This window comes from Amaranthus tricolor, chromosome 2 (genome assembly GCF_026212465.1).
Source record: "Amaranthus tricolor cultivar Red isolate AtriRed21 chromosome 2, ASM2621246v1, whole genome shotgun sequence".
Classification (NCBI taxonomy): Eukaryota; Viridiplantae; Streptophyta; class Magnoliopsida; order Caryophyllales; family Amaranthaceae; genus Amaranthus; species Amaranthus tricolor.
Genome location: NC_080048.1, coordinates 2865567 through 2891216, shown reverse-complemented (window position 1 = coordinate 2891216; position 25650 = coordinate 2865567). Strand labels below are relative to the sequence as shown.

The 25650-nt window shown below is 33.2% G+C and overlaps 2 protein-coding genes across 3 annotated transcripts in view; one reads left to right on the top strand and one right to left on the bottom strand.

The window, feature by feature from the left end:
- The window catches only part of LOC130806752 (tripeptidyl-peptidase 2), a 28928-nt gene extending 10236 nt beyond the window's left edge, over positions 1–18692 (top strand). The window contains exons 15-34 of one of the 2 annotated variants that reach the window (XM_057671952.1): positions 491–549; positions 3099–3253; positions 4758–4936; positions 7772–7884; positions 7979–8149; positions 9751–9879; positions 9968–10068; positions 10159–10276; positions 10536–10615; positions 10762–10834; positions 10974–11059; positions 11320–11371; positions 11451–11585; positions 11740–11811; positions 11888–11980; positions 14169–14264; positions 14932–15033; positions 15736–15828; positions 15939–16097; positions 17424–18692. In XM_057671952.1, coding sequence (XP_057527935.1) covers positions 491–549; positions 3099–3253; positions 4758–4936; positions 7772–7884; positions 7979–8149; positions 9751–9879; positions 9968–10068; positions 10159–10276; positions 10536–10615; positions 10762–10834; positions 10974–11059; positions 11320–11371; positions 11451–11585; positions 11740–11811; positions 11888–11980; positions 14169–14264; positions 14932–15033; positions 15736–15828; positions 15939–16097; positions 17424–17582 — 2225 coding nt within the window. In that variant the 3' untranslated portion in view covers positions 17583–18692. The remainder of the gene's footprint in view (positions 1–490; positions 550–3098; positions 3254–4757; positions 4937–7771; positions 7885–7978; positions 8150–9750; positions 9880–9967; positions 10069–10158; positions 10277–10535; positions 10616–10761; positions 10835–10973; positions 11060–11319; positions 11372–11450; positions 11586–11739; positions 11812–11887; positions 11981–14168; positions 14265–14931; positions 15034–15735; positions 15829–15938; positions 16098–17423) is intronic. The other variant, XM_057671953.1, reaches the window with a different exon arrangement.
- A 687-nt stretch (positions 18693–19379) lies between these two features.
- Positions 19380–24599, bottom strand: LOC130806753 (cytokinin hydroxylase-like). Its single transcript, XM_057671954.1, has 4 exons — positions 24287–24599; positions 23237–23469; positions 22114–22731; positions 19380–19991 (listed from the first exon to the last, which is right to left on the bottom strand). The coding sequence occupies exons 1-4, from the start codon at positions 24561–24563 to the stop codon at positions 19566–19568; spliced, it is 1554 nt and encodes a 517-aa protein (XP_057527937.1). The 5' UTR covers positions 24564–24599; the 3' UTR covers positions 19380–19565.
- Between the last annotated feature and the right edge of the window lie 1051 nt (positions 24600–25650).

Below are 25650 nucleotides of genomic sequence, written 5' to 3'. Positions count from 1 at the left end.
GTGAGATTCTTTGGTTTCGGAGCTAAGAGATATCTAAAACAACTATGGACATGTTGCTGCTTTGCCATTCTTTGGACTATTTGGATAGAAAGTAACAAGAAAAATTTCAAGGATTGAGTTCTACCACTAGATGTAGTATGGTTGAGACTTGAGAGTCAAGTTTTTAGTTAAGCTTTGGGATAAGGCCAATGGTTTATTTTCAGATTGTGTGTTTGGAGATCTTTGTAGGAATGAGTGGAGAATTTTTGAATATGTTATGTAGAAGGGATGTCTATTTTCTACTCATGTTAAATCATTTTCATTAATTATTAAGATTTTTTTACCAAAGAAAATAAAAATAAAATTTTTTGTCACATTAATCTTCTATGCGTTGGTTCTTATCTTATTTCATTCATTATAGAGCTTCTATGTAGGACTCTTTTACTGTTACACACTTACTATACAGACTATCTAATTCTCGATCTAATTCGTTATAGTTGTTTTCTTGCAGAACCTACTTTTCGAGGTATATACTTGAGAGAGGCTAGTGCTTGCCAACAAGCTTCTGAGGTGAGCCTAAATTGATTGAATTTTTTTCCATGGGCTATTCAAATGTTTCTCCACTATGCTATGCCCACTACCACCATCCTGCATTTTTTTGTAGAGGGTCTAATTATGTTTTATTTCACTCAGTTTGATCCTGATTTACAGTTAATGTAAATGGTAAAATCTGTGCCATGAAGCACTACTCTCACTTCATTATTCTTTCAGTTTCGTGCTTTGCTTTCCCCCTTATGCTGGTGCTCTCTGACAATGTCCTGTATGTATATTATGAGTAAGAACTGAAACACACTTTTGCTGAAGCATAATTTGTACTTCATCCCAAGTCAACATTTCCTTCATAGTGAAGCCAACTAAATTGAAGCATCAAGCCATAAACTATGCATTCACATTTTGTTACGTTTGATCATCTTGCAAACTCTCTTGTAATCAAATGTACACTTCTCTGTAGCAGTCGATACAGCAGAAGGTAGACAACTTAGGAAGTTCATATAAAATTTGCATGTTCTGGCAGTATTGTATTTGGAGCTTCTGAAAATGAAACCAGGACTGATTTGAGTTCAGGAAGTAAATCATAGCTGCAAAGAAAGTTTACCTTATGCTCATTATGCATGGTCCTTTCTCTCTTGCGTCACACCTTTACTTTATAACCCTTTGCACCTCATAGCATTTGCATGGGCTTATATGCTTTTGTAATTCATAGTTTTATATCTAGAGGATTGATCGTTGAAGATAAACACCCATTTCAGAAGTTATAGCAAAAGAAGCTAGTCTTGAGTTTCTTAGTACATTCTATTGCTAAGAGGAGTGGTATAGGAAAGACAAATGACAGATGTTTGACTTCACTTCATACCTGTCATGAATTGTCAAGTTTGTTTGAAATCTTATCTAGATTCCTTGTAGTATTTGTTTTTGCATGCGTATCGTCAATAATAATCCCAATTTCTCTTGTTTAGTTTTCCTTTTATTGCATCATTACATTTGGAGAGGCTAAATCCTAGCTAGGAAGAGCTGCATTCTTCACTTTCAAAACAACTAAGTAGGTAAGTTCTGTTAGTATAATAAGGTGACATATATACTCCCTTACACTATGTTCGGATAGTAATAAATCGAGGGAAAGGAAGGGGAGGGATTTGGAAGGATGGAGAATTCCTTGTTTGATAACAAAAAGGAAGGGGAGGGATTCAGAGGGGAGGGGTTTGGAGGGAAAACATGGACAAGTTTTCTTAAGAATACAATCTCTCCTTAAGTGGAAAGATTTGGAGGAAAAACACTCATTTTCTTTCTTTTTCCCTTCTCTTTCCTTCTAAACAAACAAACAAGGTGCACTATCCCTTTTTACCCCTCCCCTTCCTTTCCCTTTCTTTCCTTCCCCCTCCCTTCATTTCATTTCTCTTCTAATTTGCTATTTAACATAGTGTTAATCTTCGGATGATGTTGAAACTTGAAACTGAACGTGTCTTATTCGATCACTATTCACTGATGTAGTTGAATTTGCATGATGCTTATTAGTACAGTTGGTGAAGGGGGGAGGGGAGACCTAGTTCATATTCGCTCTGTAAATGGCTCATAAAAGGTTAATTACCTGTTTGGCCCAATTGTGAACTAGACAAACCAGCTGCAAGCCAATTACGCATGTTGAAAAAATGTGGTAATGTACTAATGTTCATGATTGCGGGAATGATGTGGCCGTGCCGCCATATATGGGTTGAAATCATGAGATATCCCTTGAACCAGCCTAAATGCAGTTTTTGTACACCTTGACAACACGGCTAATATTCGTTTAGTTAATCTGAAAACCCTTTACGACACGACCGACACGATACGACGCGACCTTGTTTTGCACTATACAAGCTGGCACTGGTTTGAGGTTCAAAGTTCAAAATACTTTGACGCGTTAATTGGACGCCTGAAAGAATAGCCTGATCCTGGCCGCATATTCTTTATTTTTATAATACAAAATGGTATAGAGTGGGACGATATTTGAACCATGCATCTGGCTCAGAATCTGTTCTCTAGTATAGTTCAATATGTTACTTGAGTGATAAGTCTAGTACTCTTATTCCTATAGTGGCCCTTGCTTGCTCGGGATGTTTTTGGTTACTAAGTTGGCCCTGGCCTGATCTTCAGTGATGTAAATTTTTGAAATAAAATATCAAACATAATAAAATAAAGAAGGCTGAATGTTCCTTATCCTTTTTGCATAAAGTTTCGAACTGTAACTGATTTTTGAATGGAGGGAGTATCTTAGTTTGTGCTGGATAGCCGGAGAAGACTGTCAACACAATTTATCATCGTTTTCATATAAAGTATAGGTAGTGCAATCTTTCCTGTAATTTTTAACTATTTAAAAACTACTTATCTTAACATCTGATGATCCAGCAAATTCCATTAACTTGTGCAGGGATAGCATTCTGCTAGAAATAGAATGACCTTGCTTAAGTGTCTTGGATTTTTTAAAACATGTAGAATTGACGACGATTTCTCTCGTTTCCAATTTAAGCATTTTATTTTTTTTAAGCTTCACCTTTCTTTATCTTATATAGTTCTGTTAACAGTGGACAGTCCAAGTTGCTCCCAAATTCCACGAGGATGCAAGTACATTAGATGATTTAGTTCCCTTTGAAGAGTGTATTGAATTGCATTCCAGCGACACATCAGTTGTCAGGGCTCCTGAGTATCTCCTCCTCACTAATAATGGTCGTAGCTTCAAGTTAGTGTTCATCTTCTAATTAGCTTCTGTTTATTATCATTTTGTTGATCCTACATGATTACATATTTCAATCTGAATTAAAGTTTTAATCTTTAGCCACTTTCATGATTGGTGCCTCCACTATTATTACATTTCTGTAGAGGAGATTGAGAGAACATGCAATTTAGTCATAAGGATTGAGCTTTTGATCATTTTTTGTGAAAATAGTGGATGTTTCATTTTAGATAGCTCATATGTCAAGTCTAGTTGACGGAAGACTTATTTCCCTTTAGATGTTTGATTTAGTAAGGCCTTACTGAAGCTATGGGTATAAAGAGTTATGAGAAAGACACCAAGGGGTTTTGCTTTTATGAATCAAAAGCTAAGGACAAATCGGGCTTGAATGCTTGAGTTGTCATGAAGTGTCTACAAATTCTAAGAAGACGAGGTATTGTTCAGAGATAAAACTCGACTTCCGTAATTCATCTACGTAAATGGCTCTTAAAAGTGAAATCAAAATCTTAATGCTCGACAGAATTTCTTTCTAAGTTTATTCCTATGTTTCGAACAGAACCATTTTCCATATTTATATTACAGCATTTTTAACAGAACGTGGTCACACACAACTATTCTAAACAAGGCTAAAGAAACAACCAAAGAAGGATCCCTTATGTGAGACTACCTTTTTTGTGGTAAAAACTGCAGCAACTCTAATGAAATCTTCCTTTTCTAAGGAGAATTTGCTGTTTGGATCCTCTCTTTGACAGTCTCTCACTTGTAATAGCAAGCTTTTTGCAGGAGTGTTTGTCTTTTGTATCAAGTTGTAAAAACTCATATCAGAATAGAAGCCATCCTTGTCAGAGTACCAAACCGTCATTGCGTCTTGTCGTTCTCCTCCAATAGGCCTGTTGAATAGAAAGACGTTCCAAAACCCTGGCAACTAATCTCTCCTCATTTATTTGGAGGCCTGAATAAATGAACATTTCATTTTTCTTTTTATTAGCAATCCAAGCTAACATTTAGTCAAACCTTGTTAGTCAAATAGAATCCATGAGGTGATGCTTTATGGTGGTGGTGGTTGAAGAATGTCAAGAATAGTTCGCAAACAAAATAATGGGATGGATTTAAATTATTAAAATCAGCTGTGCTACCTCTAGAGTGGCTTTGGTGATTTTTCACCATTTTTCTCTATTTCTTTGATTGTTTGTTTGAGAGCGTAGCTCATTCTTCATCCATCCTTATGTCAAATTTTAACTGCTGTTTTTCTTGCTTGAAGGGATGGATGTTTGACTTACTGTGTAGAGCCTAATAAGATGGTTCACACCATCCTTCTACTGTTCTCCCAATTTTTTGTTACTGCTTTGTGTTTCACCATCTTTTTTTCCTAGCTCACTTTATTTACAGCTATCATTTTTTTTGTTCCCCGTTTGATTTTAATAATGCTGACCTCTTGTAATATAATTTCATTTCCATCCTAATTTTGGAATCATGAATATTAACCTGAAATTTTATTATATTCTTGTAGTGTTATTGTTGATCCTTCACAACTTGAGGATGGGGTACATTATTTTGAAGTTTATGGAATTGATAGCAAAGCACCTTGGCGTGGCCCTCTTTTCCGAATTCCTGTGACTATCACAAAGCCCATGATTCTTATAAATTCTCCTCCAGTGATTTCTTTTGCAGGCATGCAATTTTGTCCAGGTACCTTCTCTCCCTGACCCCTCTCATTTTCTGTTTTGTATTGGTGATCATTGTTTTTTTGTTTGATCAATGTTGAGCTGTTGATATTAGCAGATATGAGCATCTGGGATTCTGATTAACTGTAGCATTTGACTTCTCGAAGTCCACTGCTTTGTATTCTTATTCTGGTTCTGTTGCGTCTTTTTAAAGGGACGGGTTTAGGGTGAGGTGTGGTTGCCATAGCCCATGAGGAGTCAAGAAGACCACTGAAAAATGTATTTGAATGCCAGATTAAGGAGTTAGCTTATGGAAGGCCCAAATACATAAAGCTTGTAAAGTACCTGAAAAAGAAGCCACTTGTTTTTGATGGTAATTGTTAGTCTCATCCCTTAGTTGTGCTTGGAGGCATTTGAATGGAGGAGAGACTTCTTATCAAATAAATTATCTCTCTAAAGCTTTATAAAGTCTATTGCAGCGAAGTCACTGCCTCTAACCCCCCCCCCCCCCCCTCCCAAAAACCCTCTTAAAATAAGCACTGAAAAGAGCTACATGAATTACAGGTGATAGTGAGATGGAAAAATTTGAGCAATATTAGTGGTTAGAGAATTAATGAATGTAAACTTGGGTAGATTCGACATGAAACTGATCGTTGATGTGTTAAGTGTAGCAAGTATAAGAAATTTGAAAAAGATCTTCGCTTAAATATGGACAATAATCTAGTTGTTGTAGTTAAAATTGATAATTTGTATAGAAATTTGCTAGGAGGTGATGCTCCCCTGTAAAGTGGCAATAATTAATGTTGAAAATAAAATTGTGCATTTTGATACAGGGTTGCATTTCCTTGTAATTACACCCAACATTTGGCGTTTTAAGTGGGGAAGTCGATCAAAGCTGAAGTTTACTTGAAATGATTATTCAAATGGAGCATGACTAGGGTGATATTAGATGTGTAGTTGATTTGAGCAAAAACCGAAATGGAGCTCAGCTTGGTTTATTTGCACCCTTTTGTCCTTAACACCAATTCTTGAGACATGAACGTACTTAGTGTGCTATGATTTGATGTTTGGAGATAATGGTTTACGAAGGGGAAGGGGTAATTAGGTAATTACAATATTAGGAGTAACTTGGGGAATAAGTTTGTTTCAAATGGTAGTTTTCTTATAAATAAGAGGAATGAGAGGCTCATTAGTATCATGAAAATTGTAATACACTTGTTGGATGGGTTTTACTCATTTTAGGAGACCTCAAGCTTCTCGAATTGCTTGATATATCTTTCGTTACTTTGTAATCGTTCTTTAATCATCAATTTGACAGTATAATTTCTCTTTTGCCATTTTATCATTTCAATTTCTATTTTACTATTTTAGTCAATTAATCAGTTCATAGCAGAGTGGTACACTGTTTACTCAGTGTCACACCTTAAGTTCTAAGAAAACCTGATAGTTGTAAAATTTTTTGAACAACGTCAATTCATGCCTGGAAGGTTTTTTTGAAGAAACTTTTTCTATGATGTCCCAAATTTAGTTGACGTTTGAAAATAAATTCTACGGAGTTGTCTAAAGTTCCTAAGTTTCCCTTATTTGTGTTGACAACAAACTGTACTACTATAATTTATTTCATACTGTTAGATGATTTGTGGAGCTTTTAAAACTATCTCTTAAAGAAATGATAATATTTAATTAAACATGAAAATTTGAAAGGTACCAAGGGCTAAGAAGGGAGTGTTACCCCAGGACAAAAGTATAATTGCGTGTACCCTAAAGATTAATCAGTTTGTGAATGTTTCCTTGTAATTATGAAATTTCAATTATTTTTTTGGAGTCCTAGCTTGATTTCAGCTATACTAATCCTCAAAAAAGGAACTTCAAACCTTGATGAAGAGAGTTTGAGCAATATTCCAGGCATTATATTTGGAAATATAATGACTCAGTTGAGAATGCCTTTATTGTTGCTTATATTTGGAACTTCAAACCTTTTAAGTTGATTATCCACTAAGGAGACATGCACTATGAGCCAAAATTTGCGTTAAGGATTAAGATTCATATTTGGAGATTTTGAGCATCTTAACTTCTGAATTGGGCAGTATCACATCAAACATGGTTTTCGATGAGCTCATTATAATGAAATTGTTTATGCTTTTCTATTTTAGTGGATTATATGAGGGTTGCAACAACTGAATAGTTACAGCTTGGTATTGAGAAATATTTGATGATTATGGAAATTAACTTTATATGTAAATTTGGATGAAAAAGTTTCCCTCTGATGTCCATAAAGGAACCCCATCCTCAAAACATGTTCATCTTATAGTGTTACTACTACTCAATACCACCCTCCCAAGTGGTAATGACTTCTAATTGAATTCTTGAGGAAAGGAAGAGACTTGGAGGTTGACGGGTATTACCATGGGATTTTTCACAAAGAGATACTTTGAATCCATTGCCACAATTTATTTCTGTTTTTTAAATGACCTTAAGGGATTTTGGGAGGATTACTATTGATGCGATAAGCTTCATACGATTTAGTATTTAGAATAAATGCAGTGTTTTTTTTTTTTTTTTTTTTTTTTTTTTTTTTTTTTTGTTGTGCTGCTTAAGAGGATAGTACTTTTTAACGAGTCATGTATGGATGCAAAAAACAGTATTTAGGAGTTCACTGAAAAGGGCTACTGTGTGCTCAATGTTGGCCAGTCAATCTTCAGATTTCTCTATAAGAAGTTTCCATGTGGGGTGATGTTTCTTAATAATGGAAAAATTCATCAGCTAGTGCATTTCTGTTATTTATGTCTGACTATGTTAAGCTATTGTGTTCAATAACTAATACATTTTTCTAAACCTGTCTTTTTTACTTTCTCATTAGGTCATATTGAACGAAAATATATTGTTGTACCTCTTGGCGCTACATGGGTTGAGGCAACCATGCGAACATCGGGATTTGATACATCTCGTAGATTTTTTGTTGACACTGTACAGGTTTGGAGAATTGTGTCAGAACTTTTTTATCTGTGTCCATGTTCAGAATCCTGACAAATTGTATGTGATCTATTTCTTGTTCAATGTCTTGCAGCTTTCTCCCTTGAAAAGGTACTTGAAATCCGAGAATGTGGTCACATTCTCTTCTCCATCAGCTCAAACTTTTTCCTTTGCTGTTGAGGGTGGGAGGACAATTGAATTAGCTGTTGCTCAGTTTTGGTCAAGTGGAGTAGGAAGTCAAGAAACCACAATGGTGGACTTTGAGGTGAAATATTCTTGCAAATTTTCTTGGACTTTTGCTTCATTTCATTTTCTTTTATTATAACTATTTAGATTAGTTCTTTGGTTTCATATTGTGATACACTATTAATAAATAACTCATAAATCATGTGCACTTAATCATGTGCACTTTAATTCACATGAAGTTGCAAATGATGTTTTCTACAAAGGGTGAATTGGAAACTAACCTCTTTGATAAGTTAAGGTTCTAACCCTTCAAACACCGCAAACCCCGCATAGGTGGGAGCCACTTAATGACATTGGGGTAATGAAATATATAAATATTTAGATTTCTTCTTCTCCTTTGTGTTCTATTTTATGATCTCCACCTTATTTATTGCCTATGAGTTCCTCTATTTTTATGTCAGCGATTAATTCTGTAAATACTTAAGATTTACATATTGCTAGTAATTAGATAAGTAGTAGACATAATTCTACGAGCATGTTCGAGCTTGTTTAATATGTGCTTGAAACATCTGGCTTTGTGAAGAAATTCAGTCACACTCTTCTTACCCCTATCCAGGTTATGTATCAGATAGATTGGCCATCACTGATTTTATTATACCTACTGAAAATTAAGCCAGACCAAATAACCAATTGCCGAAACCATATGATAATTGTATACTAAACAAGATAACCTGATTTTGCTCGAATGGAAATCGATTTGATTTAAATTTGAATGTTTTTGCTGTAATTATCTACTTTCTACGTCATTGTTTTTACACTTATTTTTGTGAAAACATATTATCTCCATCCTTCAACCCTCTATATTTTGATATTTTATACTTAATTTCTTTTCCTCCCTCTATCCAGTACTAATTTTTTACACGATGGTCTGATAATCAATTTGCATGCCATCACCATGTGTGAAAAAAAATTCAAGGGAGCATAATGCAAAATCTAGGTTATATCGGTTCGCATTAACTGCAATGTAAAGTGTATTTTTAAAAACAGAACCGATACTTTTTGCATTTTAAAAGTGTAAAAAAATTACGTTTAGGACTATTTGGAGGGATATCTCATGCTTTCGGTCAATATTTGGCATTATGATAACCGGACCACTCCCAATACGACATTTTTTCACTTTGGAAGGGAGTTATGGTATTCCCTTATTTCGACGACGCCAAAGATTCATAGTTCTTCAGTTTTGGATTATAATGGAGCATAGTAAAATGACTTATCAAATTATGTACAGTTCGTATTTATGTGAATTTGCACATAATCTACCAAGGGTGCATCAAAAATAACCTCTTTGTTAGTTCTATTACTAACAAGGGTAAGGTTACGTACATCCAACTCTCTCAAACCCCACCCTAGCCTCTAGGTGGGAGCCACTTAATGGGCATTAAGGTAATGAAATGTTGTATATTGTTGGAATGGAGTTATGGTGAATAAACCCAATAGTGGACTAAATTGCCACACCAGAAGGTATGATTCAAGCTAAATTAAATTGAACCACATGCCATCCGAACATTTAGCTTTCAAGGCCAAACTATTGAGTTGCACAAACCTTCCCGCTCTCTTCCACTATCTTGGTTGTCCTTGTTGCTTGATCCTGAATATTACTTCTTTTCTTGCAATTGGCAGATTGAATTTCATGGTTTCAAGATAAAAAATGAGGAAATAAATCTCGGAGGGTGTGATGCTCCCAAAAGAATAGATGTTGGATGCTTGCTATCATCCGAGAAACTTGCCCCTTCAGCTACTCTGAATAAGGTAAAGATCATGAAATGATTGTATTTCTACCTTCATCAGCAAACACATACTTATGTTAACTTTTTTTAATGGGATTATAAACTTGCAGATCAGAATTCCATTACGACCAGTTGCAACGAAACTTCGAACTCTCCCTTCAAATCGTGACAGACTGCCATCAGGAAAGCAGATTTTATCTCTAACATTAACGTGGGTTTTGTATTAGTTGATTGACATTATTACCTGTACTTGTCGGATTTTGTGATATTATCTTTACTTTGCGTCTTTATTGTTCCATAGTTACAAGTTTAAACTCGAGGAAGCAGCTGAGATAAAACCGGACATCCCTTTACTTAACAACCGTGTGTACGATACAAAATTTGAGTCTCAATTATATATGATATCTGATGCAAACAAGGTCAGTATTCTCTTGCACTTTCTGTTTATTATGGCACGTGAGTTTGTCGTTTTTTCTTTGAATCTCTTGCTATATTAAGTTTCCAATACATAACAAATGTTGTATAAAACTTCCAAACTATCCTGTTTGATGTCATATTCATCACTTCTAGCTGCCTAGTTCTTTCATCTTGTATATCATTCCTTTTGGTTAAGTTTCACATTTTACTTACATTGAGGGTATATCTTGGTGGACCTAATATGTTATATTGGGTATCTAGCGTATTTATGCCTTGGGTGACGTCTATCCAAAAGCTGCAAAAGTGCCAAAGGGTGACTGGACCTTGCAATTGTACTTGAGGTAAAGAGTTTTATTCTACGTTGAGGGATAATTTTGTCTTTGAAGATCGCTCATTTTGCTCATTTTTATGTTTTTAGCTGAAAATGTTGACATCTTTATTTCTAAAGTGATTATTTGTATCTCACCAAGTTTTCATTCTTGTCCAGGCATGACAATGTACAACTATTGGAAAAAATGAAGACTCTGGTTATATTTATTGAGAAGACTTTGGAGAACAAGGTAATATATCTTTATTATATCTCCATTTTGAGGCCGTTATGCATCTCCTCCGTTGAGCTTTTACTTCATTCTTGTCCAGCCATTGTTGCCATTTGATATTTCTGAGAATCGACATGAATGTTTCTGGGTTTTATTTTAGGAAGTGATTCAGTTGAGCTTTTATTCTCAACCTGATGGTCATGTGGTCGGAAACAGTAACTTTCAGTCATCAATCTTGGTTCCAGGGTATGCTTTTTATATGAGAAATTGCTTTTTCCCTATGTTGTATTTTTCATTTCACTTTAAGTGCCGTGTCAGATACTTGACCTTCCAATGATTCTTCAACACTTTGTTTTTTTTTTTTCACGAAATACCTGAATTTGAGACTTGGACACATAACCAAATTCTTGAGTCTGATAACATATCTAGTTCCCATTGATTCCTGGTAATATACTATTCGTCAGTGATTCTTGGAAACATAGTTTATGTTTGTACATTACTTTCAGATCAGAAGAAGTTTTCTATGTTGGTCCTCCAGCCAAGGACAAACTTCCAAAGGTATAATTCGTACTGATATACGTTATATATTATAACATCATATGGTTTATGTTCATATCTTGTATCCAAATCTCTGCAGAATTGTCCTGAGGGAGCATTGCTTGTTGGAGCAATGTCATATGGAAGACTATCCTTTTCTGCAGAGAAAGGTGGAGGTGATCCTGAACACAATCCCGTTTCTTATGAGATATCTTACATGGTCCCTCCCAACCAGGTTGATTGTTACATTATTATTTATTACACATTTCAAATTATAATTTTTGTTGGTCTTATATTGTAAATGGAGATTTATTCCTTGTGTTGATACTGGATAGTTTCCATATATAACATCTAATTTAGTACCACCCCACTTGGACTTTCTCTAATAGCCAAATGAAGATAAAGGAAAAGATGCTTCTGTGTCGAGTGAAAAAACTGTATCTGAGCGGTTAGAGGAAGAGGTAAATATTTTGATAAGATGATAATATTAGTGTTCTTCTATTAATCTATTGCTTACTTTAGCATTCATCTCATTAGGTTAGAGATGCAAAGATAAAAGTTTTAACAAGCCTCAAGCACAATAGTGATGCAGAGCGCTCGGAATGGAAAAAGTTATCACTCTCTTTGAAGGTATGATATTCCAGTTGCTGCCTTCAAAAAATTTTCTGATGCAGATGAGTTTGGAGGTCCCATAATGCTTCTAGGAATGCTATAAACTTACATATAGAAAAAAAAAATGATCATGCTTCTTTTCTGGGTATCTATAATTCATTATGCACACTGAAAATAGATCACTGTTTTGAATTCTTCCTTTGTATGAACTCCTGTCTTTTTTTCTTTATTAACTATTTTTATAATATATATATATATATATATATATATATATATATATAGGGTCAAGTTCCAATGAGAATTAAGCTTATATGAGAACCGTGAGAACCAATCTACATGATAAAAAACTGTTACTTTTTTACAGAATATGTGTTACTTTTGGGCAAGAAAATGTTACTTTTTTAATTTTTAGCAAAAAAATGTTGCTGTCAGTAAATTTTTCAAAAAATTAAATTATACAAAGTAACACGTTTTTTCTGAAAAGTAACACTTTCTTATATAAAAAGTAACACATTTTTGTGAGTTTTGTTCAAAATTTTTTATTGGAAAAAACTTTTTTGTCAAAAGTATCATCTTTTTTAACAAAAGAAATCACACTTTTTTGCCTGAAAGTAACGCCTTTGTAATAAAGAAGTAACACTTTTTTGTCAGATAGATTAGTTCTTACGGTTCTCATATAAGAATGGTTCTCATTAGAACTTCTTCATTGTAAAGGGTCAAGTTCCAGTGAGAACCAAGCTTATATGAGAACGTGAGAACCAATCTTTCTGATAAAAATTTGTTACTTTCTCACATCAGAGGTGTTACTTTTGGACAAAAAAATGTTACTTTTGTTTTTTAAAAAATCTGGTACTTTTTAGCAAAAATTGTTACTTTCAGAAAAAAAATTATAAATACAAAGTAACATATTTTTTACGAAAAGTAACACCTTTTTATGTTAAAAGTAACACCTTATTGTGAGTTTTTTTCATAATTTTTTTCTTAAAGTAACACTTTTTCCTCTAAAAGTATCATCTTTGTTTTCAAAAAAAAGTAAGACTTTTTTTGCCTAAAAGTAACACCTTTTTAGTAAAAAAGTAACACTTTTTTTTCGGGCAGATTGATTCTCACGGTTTATATAGTTTCTAAGGATTGTTCTCACATATATATATATATATATATATATATATATATATATATATATATATATATATATATATATATATATATATATATATATATATATATATATAAGGCCAAGTTCCAATGAGAACCAAGCTTATATGAGAACCAATCTCTCCGATAAAAACTGTGTTACTTTTGGACAAAAAAAAGGTTACTCTTTTTTTTAAAAAAAATTGGTACTTTTAGCAAGAGTGTTACTTTCAGAAAAAATTATAAGTACAAAGTAACATTTTTTTCGAAAAGTAACAGCTTTTACGTTAAAAGTAACACCTTATTGTGAGTTTTTTTCAGATTTGTTTTCTTAAAGTAACACTTTTTTGCCTAAAAGTATCATCTTTGTTTTCGAAAAAAAGTAACACTTTTTTGCCTAAAAGTAACACCTTTTTAGTAAAATAGTAATATTTTTCTGTCAGGCAGATTGGTTCTCACGGTTCTCATATAAGGATGGTTCTCACTTGAACTTCTTTCTCTCTCTATATATATATACACACACACTAAGGATTTTATTAATTTGTCTTGCATCCTTTGCCCTTCCCCGATTCCCGTTCTTTTAAAAAAAGCAAAATGCTAAGGAAAACGGGAAATTTTTTACCCAAGAGCAATTTTTTCACTGAAAACCCATTTTCCATTAAGCCACAAAGAATATGCTGCCTTACTCATAGACCTTGTTGCATAAATGAATAACATTTTGAAATGATCTAGTTACCTGATCAGTTTTTAATTGTACTTTCTATTTTTAACCCATTTGTCACGAATACAATTGCGCTCGTCTTAGTTGAATTGCTCCCCCACATAAAAAAACAGCCCGTTTGGTTTGTACTAAATAGTGGTAATGGGAGTGATTTGATGTGTAAATTTTTTAAAAATATGTCATGTCATTTTCATTGTAATGAAACTTTGATCATAAAAATACTTTTTTGTTCACAATTTTCCATCAACATCTTATACCACATTTCCAAATGATGATGCATTGCAAGGAATTTAACAAAGAAAATGAAATGATTGGTGTTTAATAAGCATGACCATTATATGTGGTGTGCAGTCGGAATATCCAAATTACACTCCACTACTTGCTAAGATCCTAGAGGGTGTGCTTTCTGAAGATAATGTTGAAGACAAATGTTTCCATTTGCAAGAGGTAATTTTTTTGTTGGATTTCTCCCCCTTTCAGTATGCCCTTTTTTATTGGAGGTTATTTATAAGGAATTGTGTAAAAAGGCCATGAGTAACCATCACTATTTTACATTTCCACTATGTTTTTGTTGCCTTCCTTTGGTTTAGCAAAAGCAGAAGTAAAATATAGTACTCTTGCAATTCTAGTCAATTCTTTGCACTAAATTATTTGTGCAAACACATTTTGGGCATCTAGAAATCTCTCTTAATTAATCTAGGATAGGTTGCTGCAGTTTTTTTACCTGAGCAAAATTCAGTTCTATCAAATCTAAAGTGTATGTGGACCTACTCTAGAATTTTATCACGGGAGAATTCGATATAAACTATGCTAAAAGATGGAAAAGAGATAAGGAGATGATAATTGCAGTTTTGGATGGATTTTCCTTTGTTCTCCTTGGGAATGTCTATTAATTTATGACTTTGATAGATAGAGTAATGCTTTTTCTACACACTCCTGCTGTACTATATTGGTTGCTTATTTGGCCGAGTGTTGTGTATTCCATGAGGATGAGCAATTCCCTATTTCTTTTCTAGACGATCCACATTGCATGAAGTACGGTCTGGAACTTTCACTTATTGCATGGTACGTTCTTGTTCTGGCAGCTTGTTTGACCTGGTTTGTGTTGCTTTAGCAGGTTATTGATGCAGCTGAAGAGGTGATTAAAAGCATTGACAGAGATGAGCTGGCAAAATATCTTTCTCAGAAAAGTGTTCCTGAAGATGACGAAGAAGAGGTATGCCTTATGTTGCTATTGCCCATTTCAAACATGAAACTTGATTGCATAATATTATGTTCGCAAAATATTTTGTGGTATTGTGACCCGTGCATTTTCATGGGAGAAATTGTCCATTAATATATCCTAAATGACCCATTTGGTTGTTGGTATTACAGGATGAGAATAGCAATGAAAATATAATGCAATTTAGGTAGAAAAATTATTGACAAGGTTTATGATCATGCTTGCCTATTCTATTCGTTCTTTTTCTTCACAAAAAACTTTTCTCATCCAGTACCTCTTCGAAAGGTGGTATTAGGTGGCAATGGAAAATTATGAAGAATTACACATGTTTGAAGGGTGAGAGTTTCGTTGTCTTGTGGATAAAATAATAGTACATTTTATGAAAATTAATACCGTAGAGTGAATCAGTTCAATTACCACTCTTTAATACCAATAACAAGACGCGTGGAACTACTTTGTCCCTTCGAGTTTGCACCATTGGCCATATTTATGTGGGAGCTTTTTAGTCAATTATGCAAACGCAGAGTGGTGGAGTGTGTTCTGTGGTAGCGTCAAGCACACTACCTACGGTGTAGCCCTTAGTTTCTTTTATGCCTTAAGTTGGGGCACCTGGATGGATTTCTTATGCTTTGATTTGATATGTCCTTGTTCCTTCCTAGTTATTTAAAGTTAGCTTATATTTGTTATATGCTATAGAAAACCAAGAAGGAAATGGAGACAAGAAGAGACCAGTTAGCAGATGCGCTTTACCAAAAAGGATTAGCATTGTCTGAAATGGAATCACTAAAGGTTTGAACATACTCCTATACTTTTTTCTTACATATCTGTCATATCCATCTTAAGTTCATATTTGTAATTAAACTTTTGTATGTTACCATATAATAAATGTGAGCTTGCAGGCGGGTGATCAGGTTGAAACAATCTCAGATGCTGAGCAAGATTTATTTGAATCAACATACAAGGAGTTAAGGAAATGGGTGGATGTGAAGTCATCCAGATATGGAATTATTTCTGTAATTCGAGAAAGACGTTCCAGAAGGCTCGGATTAGCCCTGAAGGTATGCTCTGCTTGGTCTTGTAATTTCGGGACTAGAAAATATGTTTACAATGCATTCTAACTGGTTGTGCATCAGTAAAATAGAGCTCTTCACAGTTACAGTATGTGCATCAGTTTGGTATTTTCTTTTTTATCGTAAAACTGAGGCTATTTTATCGACAACGGAAGGGGGCTTAGGCTCTATTTACCACTCTTGCACCTGGAACAACTAGCTATTATTTGAGTTACCTCAACTAGATTCTAATTGTGCCAAGCATAAGGTCCCGGTTTTGGCCTTCATTTAATTCGATCCATTCCAAACGTATTTCCAATAAGTGCTCTCACCAATGCCTTGATATATTGAACCACTAATCTATTACCTGTGGTCATCTGCAAAGATCCAGTACGGGCAAAACCCTCTAGCTTCCCTGTTCACAATGTTCCTGGGCTCTGATCCTGGTTCCTGGTTCTACAATAAAAATCCCTGTTATATACAATGATTTTAGACTTTCATGACTACATTGTGTCTATTAATATGATATTACACTCTTTGCTGCACTAAATCATGTGCACTTCTTATTTATATGAAGTTGCACGCGAGTCCGTGACGTTTCTACCAAGGGTTAATTGGAAATAACCTCTTTGTTAGTTTTGTCATAAACAAGGGTAAAGTTGCGTATATCTAACCCTCCAAACCCCACCCTAAGTAGGAGCCACTCAATGGCATTAGGCTAATGGAATGTTGTTGACTTTTTGCTGATGTTTAGGAAAATGCGTAAAACAAAACTGATAAAACAAACAATTAAACCGATGGTGTGAATTAATCAGATGAAATTGGTATTTCAAGCTATTTCTACGTGAGGCTTTTGAAAATAACGATTTTGTCCATCACTCCTATAGGGAACTTGGTGATCACCTTGTTACTCTGTATATGTAAGGATTTGTCTAATAACATGAACCCTCATGGTGTCAACTGTGGTATGACCATCACATAATCTAGACAACAAAGTGGACAAAAGCATTCTAAACGTAGAAATGAGATACTGAACCAAGAACCACTAGAGAGCATGCATCTTGATGGAACATGAAATGTCACGTTTAGTTGTTCATTAGGACGTGAATATAACAAAGAGCTTAATTTGAAACCCATTGATGGAAAGTCAAAGCCTCTGTTTCAGCTTTTGTTGGACTGCCTGCTGGTGGCTGAGGCTGCAGCAGGATGACTGATTTCCGTAGCTATCTTTTAAGAAATCATGTTCATTGCTGCAGACATTCTCTTTTAAGTTTTAACAGTTAAAGAAAAAGAACAATGATATAGATGTAATCATCAAATATTGTGGTGCACTAGGTATTGAATGACATCATCCAAGATGACGGGCTGCCTCCCAAGAAGAAGTTGTATGATCTGAAGCTCTCCTTGATTGAAGAGATAGGATGGGAACACATGGCTTCATATGAGCGACAGTGGATGCATGTCCGCTTCCCACCAAGTTTGCCTCTCTTTTAAGGTTTATAGGGCAGTCGACAATATGTTGCTGCTGTATTATCAACAATTACAATACCAATGAACACAATGGTCCGGACTTCGGAGTGATTGCAGATGTAGGCTTGTGAGGTAGGATTTCACTTCGCCATTTCTGTGTTATAATCGGAGATCTGCATGCTGGGGTTGGGGGTTTTTGGGGGCCTTGGGGCTTTCATGATGAACTTGATTGTCATCCATTAAATTAAACGTGCAAGACAATAGCATCCCCCCTTCATTAATTCATTGTGATCTTCTCTTCCCCTGGATTTGACCCATCAAAATGGACCAACAAGTTAAGGTTATGTTATATTCGTAATTGTTATTACTGTTTTTTGGAAATTGGAATAAATACCAAGTCAAAGTTTTGTTAAAATATTTTTTTAAGTTTATTTATGACATATTGATTCAAATTTTATGAAGTGACAAAAATAGCAAGTTTTAAGTGAAATAATTGAATTGTAATTCCAGCTTCTACTAATTTGAAAAAGGGGTGGGTTGATTGAATCTCGGTTGAATCTTGGTTAGAATGGATTTTATTATATTTTTAAGACGGGAAAAAATAATGTGTACTTTGGAGTTTGGATAGCCATGGCATTACCATGCAAAGGAAATTTTAGTGAACTTGGTCTGCATTTAGACGTTGTCTAAGGTCTATGAAACCTTTATGCTGCTTGAATAATAATTCTCTACATACTTGTGGTTCTCAACATTAAACTACACTTGTGTTTTTATGCGAATGTCATAAGGAGTCTCGTCTACACTCAAGCTGCGTGAATTTGCTGTGATCGAATAGGTTCAAGTGAGCTTAACTTGAGTCGAGCAATGCAGAGTTTTCTTCAAAAATCTTGTGAACATTGTGATAGTAGTAGGCCCGAAATAGATTAGGTTAGGTTCGAGTTCGGATCATATATAGAGAGGTTAGAAACTCATTTAGTCTATTGGTTGAAAATCACAATCTTGACAGATCAAGTCGGCTAGATTTTCATCCATTTAATGTTTATAGTTTTGTGTTTTCATTTTCACAAATTCTTATGTGAGATGGTCTTATCATGAGGAGTTCTTCAAACATGTGTTGAATAGCCAAATGAATACAATTTATCAATATATGGGCTTCACTTTTTGAGATCGTTTCATTGAGAGATGGTCTATTTCAACAGTAGCTTACTATGAAAAATAGAAAAATATATGATGAATTAAGTTTTAGGCTTATTGATTTAAATTGAATTTCATAGCTTATACAACTTTCTTTTTGGTTTTAAGCTTTAACTTTGACCTAATCTAGTTAATAAATAGATCAAGTTAGGGCGATCCATTTAATCAATTGGATCAAAAGTATCAATTGAAATTTGCTTATTTCAGATTAGGTTTCGGTCGGATTAGTAGGTCTAGGCTTTTATTATGTCGAGATGATAGTAAACAGAAGTAAAACATAAAACGATTAAATGCAATCACAACTTCCATAGCGAGTCACAACACTTGTCTTCTTTATATGTTGAAGTTTTTCAAGATAAGTGTAACAACTGAAAAAATATGTATAAAGTAGTTTGATCTATGAATTATATTTTTGAAAAATAACATAATTTTGAACTTCAACTTTAATTGGAGCTCGTGTTTAGGCTTCAATTAGAATTAGGTTTCACACTAAATGAAGTCCCTTTGGAGTTTCAAAGCTGCCTAAACTTGAGCTCAATTTGAAGTGGGTCGATCATCTCCTTTCACCTTACTAGTGGTGGTGTAAGCATGCACAACTTTTTTTGGATTCATGATCATATTAAACAATTTATTTAAGGCTTAATTAAATGTACATTAATTTAAACTAATGTAACAGACATCTTGTTTGTAGAGTCTTGTACAACCGAACAACTTCTACATACTTAGTACTATCTCTCTCTTGCCCCAACATTGTTTTTAAGCAATGTAAGTTTAAGTGTACAATGATGTGCAAAATATTCATTATATAAGACATTAAAGAGGTTCAACAATAAGAGGCATCCCTGTATCAGGTCTAAATGTGAAAAAATGCATGGGAAAATGTCGATACGATGGAGATATTGAAAATGAAAAGTGACGAAGAATTGACGCAGTCACAATCTTGTATTCCATGATAGCAAAGTTCTTGCCAAGACACATTCTTCCTCCGAATCCGAATGGTAAGTAAGCCATTTTATGCTTGCATCCACCATACAAGTCTCCGTCAAACCTTTCTGGCTTAAATTCATTAACGTCATCTCCCCATAAACCTCGATCATGGTGCATACTCACAACATCAATCCATACATTGGTACCATTTGGGATCACTACATCACCTACTTGAATATCACTTCTTGCTTGCCTTTGTGTATTTGGTGCAGAGGGATATAATCGTAGTACTTCATTCATAACCCACCCCATCTACAACGTATCATAAATTTCATATTAAAATTCAAATACTTAGAATATTACATTTGATTAGAAAATCAACTCAACTAAATGGTAAGTTGGTGGTTGAAGTTCCATTATATATTAGATATATATTCAATCACTCTTTCATATGAAAGTCCTTTATAACGTGTATATTTAACCTAAACTTAGGTAATTGAGATTTAAAATCGTAATTTTTTGTCACGTTAGCTTTTAATATCATGTCAATGAAACAACTTAATTAAAAGTTTAAGTTAATGGTTGGACCCTCAAAATGTGTTGTATGCTCTGTATATACTATAATTTCTCTATATCTGGACTCGATTCGGACTGACTTAGATCATAGTCTAATCTTTATTCAAATAAAATAATTTTTGCATTATTTAAGACAAATTATTAATTACAGCTATATATCCAATATTCTTTATAAATTCTCTTACACTCCTATAATACTTGTATGACTTTTGGCATCAATAGATATTTTTAATTTTTATGAAACATTATATCAAGACATTTTAAAACTCTCTAATCTCTATGAAGATTTCTTTTGTTCGAAATCGCTTTTGGGTTGTGCATAGAAGGCGTGGTCCATACAAGGAAAAGGCTAGGCTGGAACAGTTGGCTACGATGGAATTTACGGCATAGCGGTATTAAATGAAGTAACAAATTCTTTGGAAGGAATTTTCTTTTGTGGACTACGAGATTCTCATATAATTAATAAATTTTTCTAATTAATAGTTTTAAAATTATAAATGATCAGTTTAAGCTTATAAGTAATTATTTTAAGATTGTAAATACAAAGTGAGCCAATTAAATAGAGAAGATGTATTTCACCATAATTCAGTCTCATATAAAAATTTATATGTATCTTTGAATTTGACCTTTTTTAATTGGGCATGTGGGCTATTGGCCAATGGTACAAATGTCTTTTTTGGTTGTCATAAACCTTTGCCCTTATTTGTCTATTGACACATTTTTCCCATTGGAGAAAAAAAAATTTGTCCATTATATGTGGAAGAAACTTCTTCATGTTAGTTACACTAACATCTTTCTTCAAAAAATTCAGTGTAAGAACAACTTTAACAAGTAAGAGGGATAAGGAAAAAAGAAATTAAACTTTTTGTAAGTAGTCAGATTCGAATTTTGATTACAAAAGCGAAAACGAAAAACTTCTGCTATTAGCCAACCAGGGTTGTTCCTGACCATAGGCAAAATAGTCATTTGCCTAGAGCCGAGAATGAAAAAGTGTCCTAAAATTAGAAAATGTTAGTTAATGAAGTAGATACTTAAAAATTTGCAATTTATGAGTAGTTTTTTTATCATTTAAGAATTATATGACACATCTACGTTTTTGACGTTAATTATAATATATAAGGTCTGTCTCTGTTATTTTTTCAAACACCCGTTTAAGTTCAGAATCGACCCTTCATAGTGAGAACCCATTTTTTTCAATTTGCCTAGGCCCATACAAAGCCAGTAACAGCACTATAGCCAACTCATAATCCTCATTCAATATCTTTGCAATGGGATATATTACCAAACCGTAAAATATGAAATAAACACGCCAAAAAAAATCAATAATTTCCTTTTTGAGCTAAACTAAATATGGTTGATGATACTAATTATTATGACTTAATTGTGGTATTTTTCAGAGTTACGTGCAGAAAGAAAACTATTTGAAACTCTAGTAGAATACTTCCTTTTAAATTTGGAATGACCCAAGCAAAATAAAATAATAAAATATATAGTATATATAAAACATTTTTTAAAAAAAACCTTGTCATGATAACCATGCATGTTAGTAGAGTATATAACGTTATCATAATTCTTGGGACTGGAACTAGTAGCTTAAATCTATGATTGGGTTGATAGGTCTCATGTTGATAAAGTATATAACATTATCGTGAAGCCTCCACCATTAAATTAAATTGATGGATAGGATGAAACCCCACGATAATAAAATGTACTATATTTAAAGTTTGATAATATTCAATGAATTGCTCTAATAACACAAAAGTAAATCGCATTTTTTAGCTAATAGAACAAACTCATAAAAACAGATGCAATAAGCGATCAAAATAAAAATATAAGATGTTAAATATCTTTATCTTACCTTCTTAAGTTTAGGAAGCATGGTGAAATCCAAGTTATCCTTCTCCCCAATAACCTCTTTGATTTCTTGCCTTAATTCATCTTGCCAATTTGGATACATAGCCAAAAGCATCAATGTCCATGTCAATGTTAATGCAACCGTATCATGCCCTCCTAAGAAGAATGTCTTACATTCATCAATAATTTCTCTAGTACTCAACTTTCCCACATTTTTACCATTAACATATTCCTCGCTCTCAAGCAATAATCCCAATAAATCATTTTTTTTTTCCTCACTAATAACCTTTTTTCTTGAATTTATGATAGATATAATTATATCATCAATTTCTTTCCCTAACTTTTTAGCTTCTAGGGTTCTTCCCAATTTCAAAAAATGACCATAAGGTACTCCAAGATACCTTGAATGTTTGAACAAATTAATTTGTAGAGCCCTTAATTTTTCAAACAAAATATGTCCTAATTCACCATTAATTCCTAAATTGGTTTTGGCCATTATTTCCCCGGCTAGTGTTGAAACCTCTCTTTCCATTTCGAGTTCAAGCTTATTTGACATACCAATACGAGTTGTCCAATTACGTATCACCTTTGTTGTAGATTCCGCAATTAGATTTGCCATGCCCTATAGTTTTTGTGACAATTATAATTGTAGCAATATTGTGATTAAAAAAACAAAAAACAGCTAATTTTGTAAAATATAATTTTTTTTATATATGTTTCTCGATGATAACCTAAAATTTTAAAATATGAACTAATCATAAAGTAAAAATAAATAAGAGCTATTAGATAGATTATTTGTCAAGAAATCAATTCAACCAAAAATTTAAGTTGATGGTTGAAGTCTCAGGATATGTTATATACTCTAATAAGCCCCCTCACACGAGAGCTCATTAGGCTAAAAATTTCGATACTGCACTGACTCTTCTCAAATTTAGTGCTGAATATTCCATTATAAATGAGGGATGATTAAGATTGGAAACCGTGACCTCTAGTTAATGAATTAATTCAACTAAAAGTTTAAGTTGATGGTTGAAGCCCCATAATATATTTATTTAACCCATGTATAAAGTGTATCTTTCGATGAGACCGTCTCATACAGTAATTTGTGAATAAATAATTAAATGTACCTTCAAGCTAGTGGAAGAGAAAGCTGGGGTAGCAATATGCCTATGACGAGCCCAATCTTCACCTTCAATCATGGTAAGACCATATTCTCCAAACAATGGTATTCTATCCCTTATGAATGCTTTTGGTTTGCCCCAATCCTTTGCCATTACACAACCATTCATTTGCTTCAAGAATTCAGGATCTGCTATATACAAAAATGGTTCCACTCCCATCCAATATACAAATACTTTCCCTACAAACATATACCCAAATAGTAATCAGGTAAGTAGTACTTTTCGAATTTCGATGGTCACTACAACAAATTTAACTTTTTGCGATTAATTTAGTGGCATTAAAAGAATGCCACTGATTTATATTTTTAATGTAATAATTATTGGTTTATATTTTAAGTTTCATTATAAAGTGATTTAGCGACACTTTATTTGGTCTTTAGTGACATATGTAATTGTTTCTATAGTCTATAGTGACATTTGTGAGAAATGTCACTAGATCCTATGTCGCAAAAAGTTTTAGTGTGATTTTTTATTATGCTGCTAAATTGTGTAATAAATATCACTAAATCCTCTATACATACTAGTAGAAATTAAAAGTAGCGACATTTAATTTAAATGTTATTAAATATATCTCACTAAAAGCAAATTATATTGTTGTGGGTATATTTCCAATTTTTATGAATTCTTAATGCCCATTTTGTATATTTTCAACAATTAAACCATGAGCGGGAGAACCTAGACCTAAACATGCTTAGGTCATGGCTTGAATAATTTAATAAAAAAATTTATTAATATTTAATTATGCAATTTTTCAAATAAAAAATAATAGTCAGATGGGTTCAAATTAACATTCAACTCATCCTAAAGTAGTATCATAGATTCACCTTTGTTATCAACCAAAAGGTGCATCTCACTATTTATGAAAAGTTCAATGTATTTTTATATATATAAGAGTTTCACTATGAGTAGTTGTTAATAGGATAGCATGGCTTACATGCAAAAGAAACAAAAATGTGATTGAAGAGACTAATATTCATCAAAGACAAAAAAACATACCATACAACTTTTGCCATTGAGCAAAATGTGGAAGAGAAGATGAATGAATATCATGGGAGATATTCTCACGAGATGAAGGATAATACAATGACTTGGTTTCTTTAAGCTTCTTCTTTATATCGATCAAATTTCCTAATGGAAAAATAGGCCTTGGTCCTTTTAACCCATTTTTACGCAGCTTTTGCAGCGCAAAAATGGGTGATAAAAAGAGAGCATATAACAACTTCCATAGCAAGAAAAAGAACAAGTAGCCATATAAAAGACGTACGATAGTCATTTTTTTCTCTCTTTCTGTTATTTTTCTTCTTTGATTTATGTGAATGTGATAAGTATGCAAGCAAAGTGAGGCAAGGAAGTATTTAAAGATGAAGAAAAATGATAAAATTAAAGACAAATCAAAATAAACAACAAAATGTTACTTTGATGTTGAATAAAACAAAATAATAATAATAATAACAAAAGGATCAGTTGAGATGTTAAAGCCTTAAAGAGAATGTATATTTATGTCGGCCGACATAAAATATTGAATTATGGTGCATTATTTGTGCGAGATTCCAATTTAGTATATACGCCTCTATCCAAGTTATTTGTTCTATTTTGATTACAATAATAGATTAGTATTAACGTATAATTATGGCGGAAGGTGTATGTATTTGCTCCTATTCACTATTGCTCTCTCATTTAAATTTTGTACTTTTGTCAATACACACATTCAATCGTAAATTTTTCAAATTAATTTATTTAATTAAAAATTATAAAATATTAATATTAATAAAATTTAGAAGTATATCAAAACGAATTAAATAAAATGTCACTTAATTATGTTTTAACTTATAGATCAAGAATCAAATACATATTAAAAATTATCGATGAATAATATTAAAATTTAAAATGGGACAATAGTAATAAATACAAAATAGTTTTATTTTGTATGGAGTTGTTAAAGAAAAAAGGTCAGCAAACTAAAAATCCTTTAAAATAATGTTTAATTATACCATTTTACTAAACACAAAAAAACCTTAAAACATATAGTCGACGCTTTTTTTATCTGCAACATGCAATTGCAATCAATTGTGTTAAGTAACATATTTGTTAAGTACCAAAATGATCATAAATCTCATATGATTTTCTAGCAAAATTACGTTAATTTTGCATTGTCATTTTTGGAATTTAATACAAATAATAAAAAAATGTTACTTTTCTTTGCTCGATCACAATCCAGGGGCGATTCTGAGTGACTTAATTAGTTGTTGTCTGACCATTTAAGGCTCTCGGTATTAGGCCGTGACAATTCGTCACATAATTTTCACCGTGGCCCACTCGTATGGACACGGGAGACCCGTGGGCTTGAGCCTACAAATCCA